The following is a 16,576-nucleotide window of genomic DNA, read 5'->3' as shown; positions in this document are numbered from 1 at the left end:
TTAACTATCAAATTTAGTCCAAGACCAATTACTCCCTCCGTTTTTGTTAATAGAGGTGTTTCTTTTCAGCACGAAATTTAAGAATAGTGTGACAAATGGATAATAAAATAAGAGAGATGATTAACTTTTATTAAAAATAGAAATATTCAATTAACTTGTCACTCCCCAAAATAATAAAATGACTCTATTAACAAGTAAAAAAAAAAAATACTAATTTGAATTGTACGACCCAAACTTGATTGCTGGGAGTGGGACTATAAATTGTGAATATATATTTACATGCTAATATTTGGATGTTTTACTTTTTCTTTTTAATATGGGATGAAAAGATTTCTTTCATAATTATATTATATTTTGCATTTACTATATGGTTAGTGTGCAATAATTTTGTGATTAGTGTGTTATATTTTTGTGATGGAAAAATGTGATTGTTGTTTGGGGACAGAAAGAGTTGTGATTTTTTCAGTATGCAATTCTCCGATTCTATCTAAAACAGTTATTATTCCATTTGTCTCACCAAAGATGATTTTCTGTCGAACTATGACGACTCTTTACTTATTTTGGAAATAAATAAAATATTTAACTATGTTTTCTCTCTCATACTTTTTTTATCTCTTCTATTTCAAAATATCCAATAGTTTTTTGCCCGATTACTTTATTCAATTATTCTACTTTAATACACTCAACAATCTTTTTTTATTTTACTTAGATTCCTTAATGTAAAATTGCATGAAATCTCATGACATATCAGGATGGATCATCTTCTTTGGAACAAAGGGCGTATGTTTCTTTGGAACAAAGGGCGTATGTTTTATGTACATGTTACTTATCTATAGTCCTATTACTTTATATATTAACTTAAGAAGTTTATAATGTACTATACAAATAATTCTTGAAAATACTAGACGCATAGTTCGAAACAATGCAATAGGAGTATCAAGTATGTATTAATACTAATTCTTAGGCCGGCTCATATTTAATATTTTGAGGAAGTATTACTCCCAATTTTGTAACATACCAATAAATAGATAAAATGCAATTGGCAAGAACCTTTGTGAGCCAATATCCGCTAACTAAATGACATCTATTGCTGCTACAATACAAGTAACAACATTCTATACAAAACCACAAAACATACACCTTCAGGAAGCGATGGTCATCTGTTACTGGACCACCACCAGCTATCATACCTCCGGATCCGAACGAACCAGATCCCGAAGCTCCTCGTTTGACGTAGGCAAGGAGCCATTCTCATCAGAAGCCAAGCTACGTCCCGCCATGCTTGAGCTCCCTTCTACTTCTCCAGTAGAGTTGCCCGTGTCCTTCCCCTCCTCCAAGGACGGCAGGGTAGGACTCGGTCCGTGTCTAGTCCTCACCTTTCTCCGCCATCCATGCAGCGATTTCCTCACATTCTCGGACACTATGGTCCTCTTGAACTTTGACCCCATCTGCAACGACTGTGTTAAAACACGCGAATGGAAATTGATGCATGAGGCCAGCACACGAGAACTCTACCTACCTGGGCTATAATGACATAGAGAGGGAAAGTGATGAAGCTGCACCAGAACTGCGAGATCACCCTGCACCGATGCACCATTTTACTTTAGACACCACAACAGACAATCACTGCAAAGATAGCAAGCCACAGCATACCCGAATGTCAAGCGAATCACCAGGAAAGTGCGGTCTTCAGTGTAGCACGACGATGCCTTTATCTCCCACTGGATTAAATACACCAAAACAGATTGCATCCAACTGAGTTATATATCGACATTATAAACTTGTTTATCGGAAACAAGAAGATCGGATTGGATTGGTGAAGTCTTACTAGTGACCATATATACGTTGTCATTTCGAATGCATTCTGCAAAAACATACAACAGTATTGGTGATGAATGTGACCTATATTGCTTCTTTTCTTTTAAATCTAAATCCAAGCCACGAAATAACATGTGTTGAGCAACCTGAAATGATACGAATTGTATCAACCGGAGAAGCAGCCTGGGGTTGCCAAACCAGAAGAGCTCATCCCTCAGATTGAACGTGCGGACTTCTGTCCACTGACTTGACTCCATGATTTCAACGGCCAGCTTGACAACTATGCGGTGTAGCTTTGTACCGAGTAGAAGGATCAACTGCTCAAGCGTAAATCAGATATGTAAGCAAACGATACATCTGGAAGGTTCAGAAAGCCCAAAAAGAAAGTCTTCAACTTACAACGGTGGGAAGGAAAGAGAGCCAGAAGTATATATTTGTTCCTGATGCCAGATAAGTATAACAATACACTTTAGAACAGTAACAGAAGACCAGAATCGATTACGATTCACGATGTCCCATATCAATGCTATGAGGTTCATCAGCAACAAGAAATAACCAATGCCAAACACATGCATTCAAGCGAGTAAGACAGGAACAATTCATTAATTACAGATTCATAAACAATATTCATTTCGGTAAGATCTTACCATGAAATCCTAGAACAATGCAGGTAATAGCGAAAACCCATAGCGGGATACTACAAAAGATAAGGAAGAAATATTAGATACTTCATTTAATTTCTACAGCTAACGTAGCTTCATAGACTAATCATTGCTGGAAAATGAAGCGTTTTACTCTCTTCAGTGAATAAGGCGAGCCAAAAGATCCATTTTTATAGAACCCTTTACAAATGATATTTACCATCTTTTTTAGAAAGTAAAAAATAGACAGATGCAGCTTTAAGAGAGAATAGTGAGCATCATCGGTCAATAGATCTAAAAAAAGTTCACTGTTGAACGCATTCAAGAAGTCGACCCATGAAGCTTAAATGCTGCTGGAAATCCATCTAAATTTGTGAATGAATTACGAGATAATATACTTATAGACTACTTATAGTGTATAGCATATATGTAAAAAAATTACACATCGGAGTCATGTAGATGAGTAATATATTAGAAACAGGATAATAATTGTTATAAGAGATATTAGCAACCAATGAATATTCTTGTACCTAATGCCAACAATATCTCGGAACTCTTCCTCCATGCTCCGAAGCATGTAATTGTGGAAATCATAAGTGAAAGGTAATTGATGGGTCTGAAAATGTAAGCCATAATAAAGAAACAGAAAGTTATGAATCCATCCAAACTACGTTATGCAATCAGCAGTAGGATCCGACCAATTGAACTTAGGAGATAACTTACAGTAATGAAGCCTAGTCGTAGTGCCATATAGTCAGCTTGGCTTATAGAACTCCAAAACTGGCGGCTGAAACAAAGCTGAGCATAAACTGGCTTATGAAATGTTCAAGTGCCAACTCACAAACATACACACAAAGGATAATGACTCAAAATTATGTTGCAGAGTACATGAAGTAGGTAGTGAAACCAAGCGATTTTGTAGAGTTGTCAATAAGACTTTGGTATCACTCATGTCAAGTTCCTAACGACTGAATCTCATAATGCAGCATTTACATAAGGTAACATATTTGATGTACAAGATAAGTCCTAAATAGCAGATTGACCTTGTTTCTTTCTAACTCATGTTAATATATCTATCATTACTAGATGTACACATTCAATAGGCAACTATTCAGTAACATCGCGAAGATATCAAGACAGCTCTATGCAGACCAGTTTGATCTATATACCAACAGAATCTTAACTAAGAAGTCAATTAGTAATGCATATGAGACTCTTGATATGTGGATTTCATCCAAACATGAAGTATGTGATGACTCGAAGCAATCATTTGAGTAAACCTACGAGACTTTGTGTGTGCATACCAGCCAAACAAGAAGTCTGTTCTGACTCCAAGGATGGGATGTATGATGAGCAACGAAACTCGATAGGCGCCTTATTGGCACACCATCTGTTCCGGCGTCTTGAGAATCTGCTTCAATATTGCAAGGAAATAATTATTGGTGACGAGAATAAAATTTTCCAACATAAAGTAGGATCATATCAACTACCAGCAGACGTATCCGCAGTTAGCAGGCCTCGAAGAGCCAATGTCTTGGCATTATTTTCCCATGTTCTCCAGCTATAGATCTGCATTCAGGACAGCAAATTTTGAGCATGTTGACTGAAGCAATGCTGCAAGAGTTGTGGGAGGTTACTATGACACTGAAAATGCCCACCTTGATCATGGCTAGTGCAATGGCTAAGAAACTATATGAGACATGGGTAACACCCAAAACAAACAAGAACCGATGGAGCTGCTCAAGGCTCTCGTGTGAAGCAAATGGTTCACGATCCTGGAAGAAAGAGGTAGATACTTAGCACCTCCCTTTGGAATTGGAGCCAGAAAAACAACCTTAGTTGTTACATTAACTAGCTGGCATTTCACACTAGAGATGAGAAACATTCATCTAAACATCAATAATGATGAAGACAGATATTACTCTGATGCATCTAATATGGTTTTCTTAAATTTTAGCAAGATATGAGAATTTGAATTTGAGGCAAATATTAAAATTCAGAATGCTATTAATACAACTTCATTCGAGAGTGCAAAATGCATTCAATCTAAAATCAAATACGGGAATGAAACTCCAAAGCACATCATTAAAAACAAAAAATCATGTCCTACATGTCTATGAACTCGGATCTATCAATTAAGGAAGATAAATAATCCTGATAGATACATTAAACACAACTATTAACAGCACACAAAGCTGTTGAGTAAGTAGGCTTAAAATCCAGATCCATGATGAAACTGAAATAAGAAACTATCTATACAGCGTGAAAGAAATACCTCGGGGCAATAATTGTGATTTTGGCCTTCCAACAACCGTGAAATTGAGGAATTAAAATGATCAGTCCTAAAAACAACCGCATGTCTAGCAAGAGCTTGTTGTTCGGCAACTTTAGTGGGAGAACATGGATAGAACCGGCTGCTCATCAATGCCGACGGCTTCACACAAATTTTGGCCACAAAGGCAATCCAATGACCCATCAACAATGACAGGAGCCCAAATACCATTAACTCTGGTTCACACCAAAGAAGCATCTCATAAAACCAAAACTTTAAATTCAACAATAACATCAAAAATCCAACAACAAATAAACCTTAGAAGACCTCATCTTCTCACCTTCTTTGATTTTATCCAAGGCAGCAAGAAGATGCTTCCTTTTAGTCCTATCCAACCACTATACAAACTCACACACACAAGAACACACTACATAATCATTAACAATTCAAGAATCATGAACACTTCAAAATCCATCACCATCACACACACATATAAAGAGGCAGAAATTAACACTAACCTTCCCAAACTTCTTCAAGCCTCCATGGAGCAAGAAGCCAATGGCAACCAAAAGGGAGATAACAGTGGCAACAGCCCAGGTGGGCGTCCCTGCCAAAGATCTCCCCTCCCTACTTTTCATCTCACAATCAATTAAAAAAAAAAAAAGAAGAATCTTTTACCGAGTCTCAGCAAAATGGGTTCCGAAAAAGAGAATCTTGCCAAAAGGGAGTCGAGTAATTGGGCGATTAGACGAAGCCATTTATGGAATCATAATTGTTTTGTTTATATGTCGACCATGGCGCCTTCAGCATTAAAAATTGGCTGCATGGAGTGCTGCTAAAAAGTGGAGCACGATGCAAAATGGGGCCCCTTCTTCGTCAAATTTGGTTAGCTCCAAATTTTATCAATAGGATTGTGGAAAATTGTTGGGTTCTAAAGCATTAGCTCTGCTACTGCTTATTGAATTTCTGACTTTTCACCTCAACTAACTCTACTAACTCTTGTAACGTGGAAATCAATGATCTGCTGAATTATTGCCATTTTTCTCGATTAAATTATTGCTACATGCCTACATCTAATTCCTAACTTGGCAGGCAGTAGGTTGTTCACTAAAAGCCATCATTAAAGTTAAATAAAATAAAATTATTTTGTTATACAGTTGTCTTCTATACATTTTTTTGACATGGTGTGAAGTAATTTGAATTTCACAAATTTCCGCGGCTTGTTTCTTGCTTATTATTTTGTCTATTTGCTTGGTTTGTTGACTATGTTTTGACTAATATTTTTAAGGTTTTGGTTATTAAGATTTTTATTTTATTAGCGGTTAGAGCATCTCGAACAAGGAAAGGTAAATGAAAGACGTATATAACTTATTTACCTCATAAAAAAGTGAAATATACAATTTCAAAAAGTATCACGTATCAAGGGAAAAAATGTGGAGTATATACAGAAAGGTAAATTATTTTTAAAAAATAAAATAATTGTCTAAAATGCATTAAAAAAAATATAAAGTGTAATATTTTCTCAAATACCTTCCGGCTTCCCCATTAGAGAATAGTTTTTACATGAAAAGAAGACAAGTTATAGGATTTTACCTCTCCATTGATGGAGAGGTAAAGATACCTCCTCAAATTAGGAAAATGTATAATATTTTCCAATAATATCTTCCAAATACCTTTTCTCATTGGAAAATAATTTTTCATAAAAAAAGATAAATATAGCAGTTATATGACTTTACCTCCTCATTTACCTTTCCCCTTGGAAATGTTTTAAAGGAAAAAGATAAATTGAGAAGTTATATTTCTCATTTACCTTCTCTTAAGATTATTATATCTTCTTAAAAAGTAATCATTTCGTCCTATTGAAGATGATTCACTTTCCTTTTTAGTTTGTCCCTAACTATGATGACTCATTACTAAAAATAAAAACACCTTTTTTTTTATCTCTACTTTATTCACTCTCTCTTACTTTATATCCTCCACTTAACACACAAAATAAAGTTGCATAAAATCTCATGCCGCCCAAAGAAGGAGCCATCTTCCTTGGGACGGAGGGAGTAACGAATTCCAAGAGAAGAAGGTAAATTGAAAGGTAAATAGAAATAACTAACTTTTTACTGAGGTAAAGATACCTTCTTAAAATTAAAGAAAGTACCTTCTCAAAATTAAAGTAGCTTCTCAAATACCCCTTCTCTTGAAGAATACTCCCTCCGTTCGCCATTAGGAGTACCATTTCTTGGTGGCACGAGTTCTAAGAAATGTTACGCAAAGTGAGGGGAAAAAGTTAGTGGAACATGGGTCCCACTAGTATATAGTTTTGAATGAAATGTGAGAGATATGAATTAGTGGAAGGTGGACCCTATTATCATTTATGGTAAAAGTGAATCGTGACTCCTATTCGCGGACGGACTAAAATGGCAAAACAGGACTCCTATTCGCAGACGAAGGGAGTAACTTTTTATATAGAAAAGATAAATATGGTAGTTATATCCTTTACCCCTCCATTTACCCATTCCCTTAGAGATTCTCTTATTAATTTCATGATTTAGCTATGCATATGATATACAGATACATAGAAGAACAAAAGAGTACTGACACAAATTATGGCAATTTGAAACAAAAATCAACAATTAACAACGGCAAATCCCTTTGTAATGCCAAAGGGGGTAAAAATACCAACCAATGTCACCGTTGGTAATTGGCGTAATTTAATTGTTTGCAATTTCACTTATTTTCGACGTGGTACATGATTACAGGGGAGTGATCAATTGCTAACTCATCACTTAATTGCTAACTACAACTAATTTAAGGCCATAGGATTTTAGAAAACGTGTGGTCTATAATTTGCCACGTATAATTTTCGTTTTTATTAATAAAATCAAAAAAGATAAAAAAAACGTCAAATTAGAGTTTTAGATGAAAATGTCAATATAGTGTTTCGGAAATATCAACACAATGCTTTGAGAATGTCAACACAATGCTTTAAGAATGTTAACCCATTGCTTATATTGACATTCTACATGTATTATATTGACATATTTTATATAGTATGTTGACATTTCTGCTTTACGAAAAAATTGAAAAAATTTGAATTTTTTTTCAAATTTTGACGTCGGAACATATGCATGTATGATATCGTTGGAATCCTTATAAAATTATCTTTAATTTGATATATGTTATATGAATTTAACGTTTTGGGATTTCTTTTAAAAGTTAGTTATAACTAAACATGTAGTTAATTGACATTAATACCCCTATTGATATTTTATGGAACTAATCCTATGGTTTTATTGACGTTTTTTGTTGATCGTATTGACATTTCGTGGTTGATGATCTAGGCCCTTAATTTGAATATCTAATTGCTATTATTTAGTTGTAGTTAGCAATTAGGTATTGAGTTAGCAATATAACACTCCCCTATGATCACATTTATGATTGGATGATATATAAATTGCTAACTAATTGTGATTATAGTTTGAATTAAAAATTACTAAAATAAATTTAAAAGGTAATTTTAGTTAAAATTAACCACTTTCTCTCTCCTCAAAATCATTTTAAAATTTTAAATTTACGTAACTCTTTCGATTTAAAATATTTTTTTGTAAAAAAATGTATCAAATTAAAGGTAATTTCATAAGGATTCTAACGAGATATCAATTGTATATATTCCGACGATTATCGGATGATGAAATTTTATTTAAAAAAATTCAATTTTCGTATATGTTGATAATCAGATTTTATATCAATAAATGCATCAAACAATCTCAATATAATGAATGCACAATATCAATAAAACCGTATTGATATTTTGTGGTACTTGTGTTTCTCACGTCACCATATTGATATTTGTAAATTGTAATACGCTATTTTGATATAAAAAACCGTAAAAATTATTATGTTAATTTCACTCTTTTGTTGATATTTTATTTATACTATTTATTGAAATACATGCTTTAATTTCATCCATTCATTTTTAGATTTAATCGTTGTAGATTGGATACTAAATACATATTAAGATGGCCCCACTGTCAAATAATTACCCCAGATATTGTTTAACTACCCCCAGATTATTACTCCCAAATAGTGATATTGTTAACTTCTAAAATATGCAAATTTTAGACGAACAAAAGTATCTTATCAGGCCCTATTTCACAGAAGCCGAATGATTTGGAAAGCTTAATTGAAGTTTGATTTTTTTCCGTAAAATGGATCCCACCATCATATTATATGTTTGTGAGGGATGGATTAGAAAATGCATTAGGAAAAGAATTAGGTGATCCTTTCCGATTTTTTTACATGACGGACCACACCAAACTCGAAATTCTGGAGTAGGTCTCATACCTTGTGTGCTATGGAGTGACAATTGACAGAGATATCAAAATTTTCTAGAATCATAATGACTCAACAAGGCTATCACTCTCCACTTCTAGCTTTCTAATTCCTCGTGACTTTGCTAACTGTAATCCATAGAATAAGCACCAAAATTCTGCTGTCAAAATGTAGCACACTCCAATTTTGACAACAAACCCAAACTTCCATGTTCCGAGCTCATCACGAAATAAATCTCCCCCAAATGCTTTTCTCGACTCTCCTCCAAGAGAGGCATCTGTATTCATTTTAAGAGCATCACTCAATGGAGGTTTACAACTTATCAATATAGGCGATCGCGAGGCTCCCATCCTTGCACATTCTATCGAGTGAGTCTCCTCTATATACGGAGCCATATTGATAATATGTCTCATAATCACTTCTGGGCATACTTTTTCCTCTTTGAAAATAAATCCACATCATTTCTTCCAAATATACCAACAATCAACGCTAAATACAGTACACCACTTAAGACATTACCCATCACATTTTTGGAGCTGATATTCCGGATCACCCAGTCAATCAAGTTTAAGAACTTGTCAAAAAAGTCTTTCGTTCCACCATGCCTTACCAGGCCAGACCATGTTCGCGTCACTTTAGAACAATCACGCAATATATGAAGTTCACTCTCAGATATATAACCACACATACAACAAGAACCTGATGAAGAAAGCTGCCCTTTCCTCATTATACAACACACCTATCACTCAGAAGAAGCCAAAAAAATAACTTTGGCCCGTACCATTTCCAGATTCGCCACCTTGTATAAAATTTGGCAATCTCTGCCCCATCACAAACTCCTCGTAGGCTGAAGTTTGATTTTTTTAACAAAATTGAAAATGATTATTTTTTATTTTTTTATGAACTTGAAGTTTGAATCTTAATACTAATATTTTTTTAGATAATGTTCATAAAAAGGATATTTTTTTAATATTCTGTATTTACATTTGGGCCTTATATAGCAATACTCTTGTGGCCTTTCCATCCGTGTCTCATTACAAATAGAAATTAATTTTATAGTTCAAACTGAACATGGCTAGATCCTAAAATCAGAGGTTATTTATCTGAATAAGTTAAGTAATTTATACTTATTTCAAGTATTTACAAAATCCAAAGCAAATTATGTCCAAATCATACCCTCAAATAACTATAGCAAATTGTATTACTATTAATTAAGCCTAATTATTTATGTCTTTCTTTCACATAATTTTCTGCTATCATTTGTTTTAATTTAGTCAAATACATGATCGCTCCCCCACCACAAACATGCTCTATGCCTCTATCAAAATACGTAGTACGTACTTACTAGTTTTTTAAAAGTAAAATGTGGTTTTCTTAAAATTTAGAAAGAACTACTACATTTTTAGTACTTGGATATTGCATTAATATTATTTGACATATGTACAAGTACTCCGTCATTAGTTTTTATTTTTAGTTATTCGTCGATACTTATCAAATTTATCTATTATTATTTTTAGTCATGAACTTCACATTCCACTAATTTATTCTCACTCAAATTTTATTACTATAAAACTAATACTTTCTTCATCCTAAGAAAGAAAGATGACCCTTTCTCAGATTTTATGCAATTTAATTTTGTATGTTATGTGAAGAGAATATAGTAGAGATAAAAGTATTTGTATTTTTTTAGTAATGAGTCATCTTGGTTTGATCAAACTAAAAAGGAAAATAAATAATCTTCAGTTAAATAAAAAAGTATATAAAATTACGACTCATTCCATTAACTTTCAATATCATATAATAATTAAAGTTGGACTCTGATATGGACGAAGAAAGGAATACGTTACGAAATTGCTTTTTGAGTTTGAGATGAAAACGACGACTCTAATGAGAATTTATCATTTAAACACATTCATGGGCAAGTGCCCCACCCCATTTGTATTATACGGAAGAGTAGTGATAATTATATAGTAGGAGTACTAGTTATTATTAAATGAGTGTTGAGATAACTCCTTTGGGCAATTTTGATGTACTACAACTTTCATCTAATACAAGAAATACTATAAATAGAAAATTTAAAATTTTCACTAACTTACCAATTACTCTTTCCTCAGTTCCTTCCCTCTCCATCCCTATTAAGTGTCCCTAGTTTTAAAAATATAAAAAAAATAAATAGATTACTAGTATTCATTTTATTATTAAAAATAAATAATATTTACAGTAATACACATTTTTATGTATAATTAGTAAGATAATAAAATTAAAAAAATAATTAAAAATATTATTAATGGAGAATAAAACTGATTTCATATGAAGAAAAAAAGTGTTCAAGTAACAAATACGATCTATTTTAAAAGAAAAAATATGATCTATGTTAAAAAATAAAAAGAATATTAATTTTATAATAAAATATAAATAAAATTAATTAATAAAAATATACCAGGAGTACAACCTAACCTACTTACTACTTACTTCCTTTTCGTTAGTTCAAATTAAGTTAAGGTAAAAAAAGTTTGGAACGAAGATTAAGAAATTTGTTAAAAATAAGAAAGGAATAAAATAAGATAGATAAAAATAAATAAAGTAAATGATAGAATAAATAAAAATAATTAAATATTAAATTTTTTAATAAAAAAATAACTCAACTTAATTAAAACGTCCCAAAATAAAATATAATCAGTTAATTATTAGTATAAATAGAGTAATATTAATGATAAAAGTAAAAACAAAGTATTAACGGAGGAGGAGAACTCAAAAACAAAAATAAAGACTTAATTAGAATTAAGGATGTGTATGAAGGTTACTCCAATAAGTATTATCAAAGCTGAGGTCTCGTCAGCCAAATTCTAAAAAGAATTATCCAATCAAATTCAAGAATTAGCATCAAAACATAACGTCTAATCTGTGGCTCATACACTCATCTCGCGCCTCGGGTGTATCCATAATCCATCAGGCCGCAACCCGGCTTTATTCGACCCGACTCCATTATGACAGGCTGACCCGACCCACCAAAACATCTCTAGCCCATCAATCATATCGCTACAACAGCAACACAGCTGCTACTGCAACCAAAACGGCGATAATCCTCCAAAAACTGATACGCCTCAAATCGCCGCCACTTGATACCAACAGCGCGTTGCTGCTTCTCTCACTAGGTTTCTCACTGCACATTTTCATCCAATCCAATAAATTAGTTACCTAAAAAATCAATAAATAGATAGAGAAATCAAAATAATCACCTGGAGGAGGGAGCAGGGCAAAACGTGATGACGTAATCAGCGGAAGCACAGGTGAAGGTGCTGGTACCATCGTCGTAGGCGTAGCTGTAGGCGCGTGGGCACGCGCTCTTGAAGGCCGCCGAGTACACGCTGGGGCCGCAGGTATCCGGCGTGGCGTACTCGCCGCTGCAGCAGTACTTGGCCTCCCCGAAGGCCTCGCACGCGCTCCTGCACCCCCCGCCGCCCTCCGCCCTCAGCTCCGCCGGGCACGCCGCGTTCAGATCCGCCGCGCACCCCGTGATCGTGCAGTTCCCGCTCGGGGACACCAGCATCGGGAGGTTGTAGCCGTCGACGAGGCTGACGTCGTAGAAATCGAGCCCCCCGGCGCCGTCCAGGGTGAATTCGGCTAGGGTTGCGGGCGTGGCCGCCCCGCCGCCGCCGCACTCGATCGCGCCGGAGCCGCAGTCGCCGGTGAGGCAGGCGAATCTGGCGGTGTCGGGGTTGGTGGAGCAGAGAGTGCGGCCCCACATGCGGCCGGACCAGGAGGCCGGGACGGGGACGGGGAGGGAGTCGCCGGAGTTGAGGAGGAATCCGGTGGTGGAGAGCTGAGCGGTGCCGGCGTTGGAGAGAATCCCCGGCCAGACGGGGTAGGTGCAGTGGTTGACGAATGTGAAGGTGGCGGGAAAGGCGGGGAGGGGAAGTGATAAGATTAAGATAGCGGCGAGGAAGTAATTAGTCGCCGCCATTGATGGAAATATTTAGTTGCAGAGGTGAAGGAGTGAGTGAGGAATAAATAGGGGGGATTGTTAGCCGACATTGGGAGACGAGTACACAGACACTGGAAGCGTGTGATTCGATAGGTCGGCAACTGAATTTGGAGAGAGAATTTTGAATAGTTTAATGTGGGGGAATGGGGGAAGGACGAGGAGAGCCGTTGATGTTATGGCGGTGGATGGTGTGGGGCCCAAGGGTTTCGAATATTGTACAAGTTAAAGTACATTGAATTTCATCCAGATTATTAAGTCTTTAACACAAAATATCTCCAGACTATGTGTGCGATACAGGCACACAGCTTAGTGTGTTGCGATGTACTTTCAGCGTCATCAATGTTGGCAAAATTGCAGTTGTTAGTGTTAGTTTCCTTGCAACTATACTGCAATGCAGTGTGGTTGCCTTAATATGGAGCACAATAATCGCCTCAATTCCCTTGAAATTTCTTCAAATAAACGAGGGAACATCTTTTTTTGTCACGAATTTTACCAAAGTATCATTTTAAGTCTTGAACTTTGAAAATATCATTTGAGGTCCATCAACTATGGGTTAATATCATTTGAAGTACTTTTTTACTATTTCAAAGTTTTTCTAGACGAAAATATCCTCAATACCTTAAAAAGTATATATTCTTAATAAACTTATCATATACTCATATTTTTTATAAATATCTTTACGATATATTTTTGACGAATTTTCTAAATATAATTCGACCTTCAATATTATCACTTAATTTTGTGACATGCAAGTAAAATTACTTCTTCAAGTTTTACATTAAAGAATTTTAAAATGAATAAAGAACTTTCTTTAATAATAAAAAGTTAAATAAGGATATTTTCTTGCATGTCACAAAATTAAATGATAATATTGAAGGTTGAATAAAGAATTTTTCTTTAATAAAAAAATGAATTAGGATATTTTCTTGCATGTCACAAAATTAAGTGATAATATTGGAGGTCAAATTATATTTAGAAAATTCATCAAAAATATATAGTAAAAATATTTATAAAAAATATGAGTATATGATAAGTTTATTAAAAATATATACCCTTAAAATATTGAGGGTATTTTCGTCCTTAAAAACTTGGAAATAGTAAAAAAGTACTTCAAATGATATTAACTCATAGTTGATGGACCTCAAATGATATTTTCAAAGTTCACGGACCTAAAATGATACTTTGACAAAGTTCGTGGACCAAAAAAGATGTTCCCTCAAAATAAAAAGAGTGAACTACGTAAATGGTATCTGATCTTTCACTTTCGCCATAAATGGTATCAAATCTTTATTTTATATCATTTTTGGTATCCAGTGACAAAAATAACCCTAAATACCAAATATGGAGTATGTGATTTTTTTTCATGGAGGATATTTTTAGAAATTTCAATTAAATAGTACCAAATATGTGATTATTTTTTCTTCCTTTCTTATTTCTCTTTTTCTTATTTAGTTCCTTATTCTTTCTTTTTTCTCATTTTCTTCTTTCTTTTTTTTCTTTTTTCTCCTTAATTTATGTTTCTTCTTCCTTCTTTTTTTCTTTTTTCTTCTTTTTCTTCTTTCTTTTTAGTGTTTTATACATACATCTTATTGCATTATACAAACAAAAAACAAAATACCTAAATTAATTAATTAAATAATTTTTATTAAATTTTAATACTCATTTTAAGGTTGAAACACCTAACTAATAATATTCAACTTTTATATCATTACAGATCACAATGTTAAATTTTTATTAAGGCTATATTGATTAGTTAATAATAATAATAATAATAATAATAATTTGTAATTATTATTATTATTATAACATAATATTATGTGATTCATAATCTATATAATTATACTACAATTATTTATTAATTACTATTAGTTTTTAGTATTATAATAATAATATTATTATAATAATTAAATATAATTATAACTATAATTATATTTAAGTATATTTGAATGATATTAAAAATGAATTAATTATTAATTTATAACATCAAGATAATAATATTAATATTTATTAATAATAATAGTATAAAGAATTAGGAGAATGAAAGAAGATATTATAATATTACTTTTGGTACTAATTTTATGGATGCCCAAAATACCCTTTATGATATAAATGGAAAAATATATTTGTTTAAAGGGCATTTTGGGAAGAAAATTGCATGAGGTACCCAAAAATGTGATTTATAGGTACCAAAAACGATATAAAATAAAGATCAGGTACCATTTACGTGCGAAAGTGAAAGATCAGGTATGATTTAAGTAGTTCACTCAAATAACAAAATATATTAACTCCCTTTGTTTCACTATAATTGAGTCATGTTACCATTTCAGAAAGTTTCTTCATAGTTGAGTCATTTCCTTATACAATAACTTTTTTCTCTTTTTTACTTTATTCTTTCTACTTTATTCACTTTATACTTTATTCTCTCTACCTTTTCCTCTCTTTTACTTTTTTATCCATTTATTTAACACACCCGATATTCATTTCTAAAACTTCGTGCCGAAAAATTTCGCCTCAACTATAGCGAAATGGAGGGAGTATTAAATTACACATCTGAATATTCTGTGGCTGTAATGTGGGTTCTTGTTTATTGTGCTGTATTAATGCGAATATGATGACATTGTATTCGGGTTTTATTTGTGCCAAAAATATAATAGGGTTCACGTTCAAATTAAATTTTTAAAAAAAATTATACTCGCATTTAATGGATGGATCGTTACGAGGTGACCCGAGAACAACCTACTCATAATTTTCCAGTCCTAATATCAATTGGAGAAATTGGCTAGCATTCTTCATTTGAATTTGTCTAGAAATTTTAATTCAGTCGTATAGCTCTCGCTCTATTGCACGGACTTTATAGCTCATTTATACAATCATTGAAGCTACACCAATAGACCTGAAGACCAACTTAATATGGCCATGCATACTAAGGAGTATATTAAATATGGAGTAATTTGTAATTGAACTGCTGGTATTAGTTCCTATCCTCGGTCTAAAAAAAGTGCATTGTGAATTTTAATTAACCAAACAAGTCATTCTTCTACATTCTTGATAATAGTATTAATCAGAAGTTGCCAAAGTAGGCTGCAAGACAGATATTAGGTTATCTTCGAACATTTACATCAAATTCAAACTCATTTTTCAATAGAATTATTTTACTCAGCAAACATAAGCTCCAAAAGAATATTCCATATTCTCTAGTATCTTTTACTATACTTTTTCAGTCTCATCCATAAATTTATTTAAGTTAGTACGCATTAACTCCAAAATACTTTATCAATAGTTTATATAACTTAATACAATTTGCTTATTAAATTAAATATACTACATATTCAATAAAAAATACAGTAACATGAAAATTATAGTAAATCAAACATATTCCAGAACATTCAAACATAAAATTAAAATAAGTACATTTAAACACATCGACTACACAAAAAATATGGGTTATAATATTATAAATTATACAAGAAAAAATAATTAATAGTAATAACTTATCTAAAATTGTTGTAAAATAAATTTTATTGATTAGAAAAG

The 16,576-nt window shown here is 33.2% G+C and overlaps 2 protein-coding genes across 5 annotated transcripts; both read right to left on the bottom strand.

Annotated features, from left to right (window-relative positions):
• Positions 1-930: 930 nt before the first annotated feature.
• LOC125201724 (MLO-like protein 4) lies at positions 931-5,683 on the bottom strand. Of its 4 annotated transcripts, none has more exons than XM_048099953.1 (15): positions 5,250-5,683; positions 5,072-5,129; positions 4,735-4,967; positions 4,118-4,234; positions 3,950-4,028; positions 3,764-3,873; positions 3,183-3,257; positions 2,990-3,075; positions 2,466-2,515; positions 2,218-2,258; positions 1,965-2,135; positions 1,829-1,864; positions 1,654-1,721; positions 1,520-1,580; positions 931-1,448 (listed from the first exon to the last, which is right to left on the bottom strand). In XM_048099953.1, exons 1-15 carry the CDS (start codon positions 5,367-5,369, stop codon positions 1,185-1,187), a joined length of 1,569 nt encoding a protein of 522 aa, XP_047955910.1. In that variant the 5' UTR covers positions 5,370-5,683; the 3' UTR covers positions 931-1,184. The 4 variants fall into 4 exon arrangements, with proteins under 4 accessions (XP_047955910.1, XP_047955911.1, XP_047955913.1 ...); XM_048099954.1 differs by having other exon boundaries at positions 3,764-3,870; positions 5,250-5,682; XM_048099956.1 differs by having other exon boundaries at positions 5,072-5,138; positions 5,250-5,370.
• A 6,125-nt stretch (positions 5,684-11,808) lies between these two features.
• On the bottom strand, positions 11,809-13,101 carry LOC125201725 (thaumatin-like protein 1). Its single transcript, XM_048099957.1, has 2 exons — positions 12,297-13,101; positions 11,809-12,220 (listed from the first exon to the last, which is right to left on the bottom strand). Exons 1-2 carry the CDS (start codon positions 13,019-13,021, stop codon positions 12,097-12,099), a joined length of 849 nt encoding a protein of 282 aa, XP_047955914.1. The 5' UTR covers positions 13,022-13,101; the 3' UTR covers positions 11,809-12,096.
• Between the last annotated feature and the right edge of the window lie 3,475 nt (positions 13,102-16,576).

The sequence above is a fragment of the Salvia hispanica genome, chromosome 1, assembly GCF_023119035.1.
Source record: "Salvia hispanica cultivar TCC Black 2014 chromosome 1, UniMelb_Shisp_WGS_1.0, whole genome shotgun sequence".
In the NCBI taxonomy this organism is placed as follows: Eukaryota; Viridiplantae; Streptophyta; class Magnoliopsida; order Lamiales; family Lamiaceae; genus Salvia; species Salvia hispanica.
This window is presented reverse-complemented; position numbering and strand designations above follow the sequence as displayed.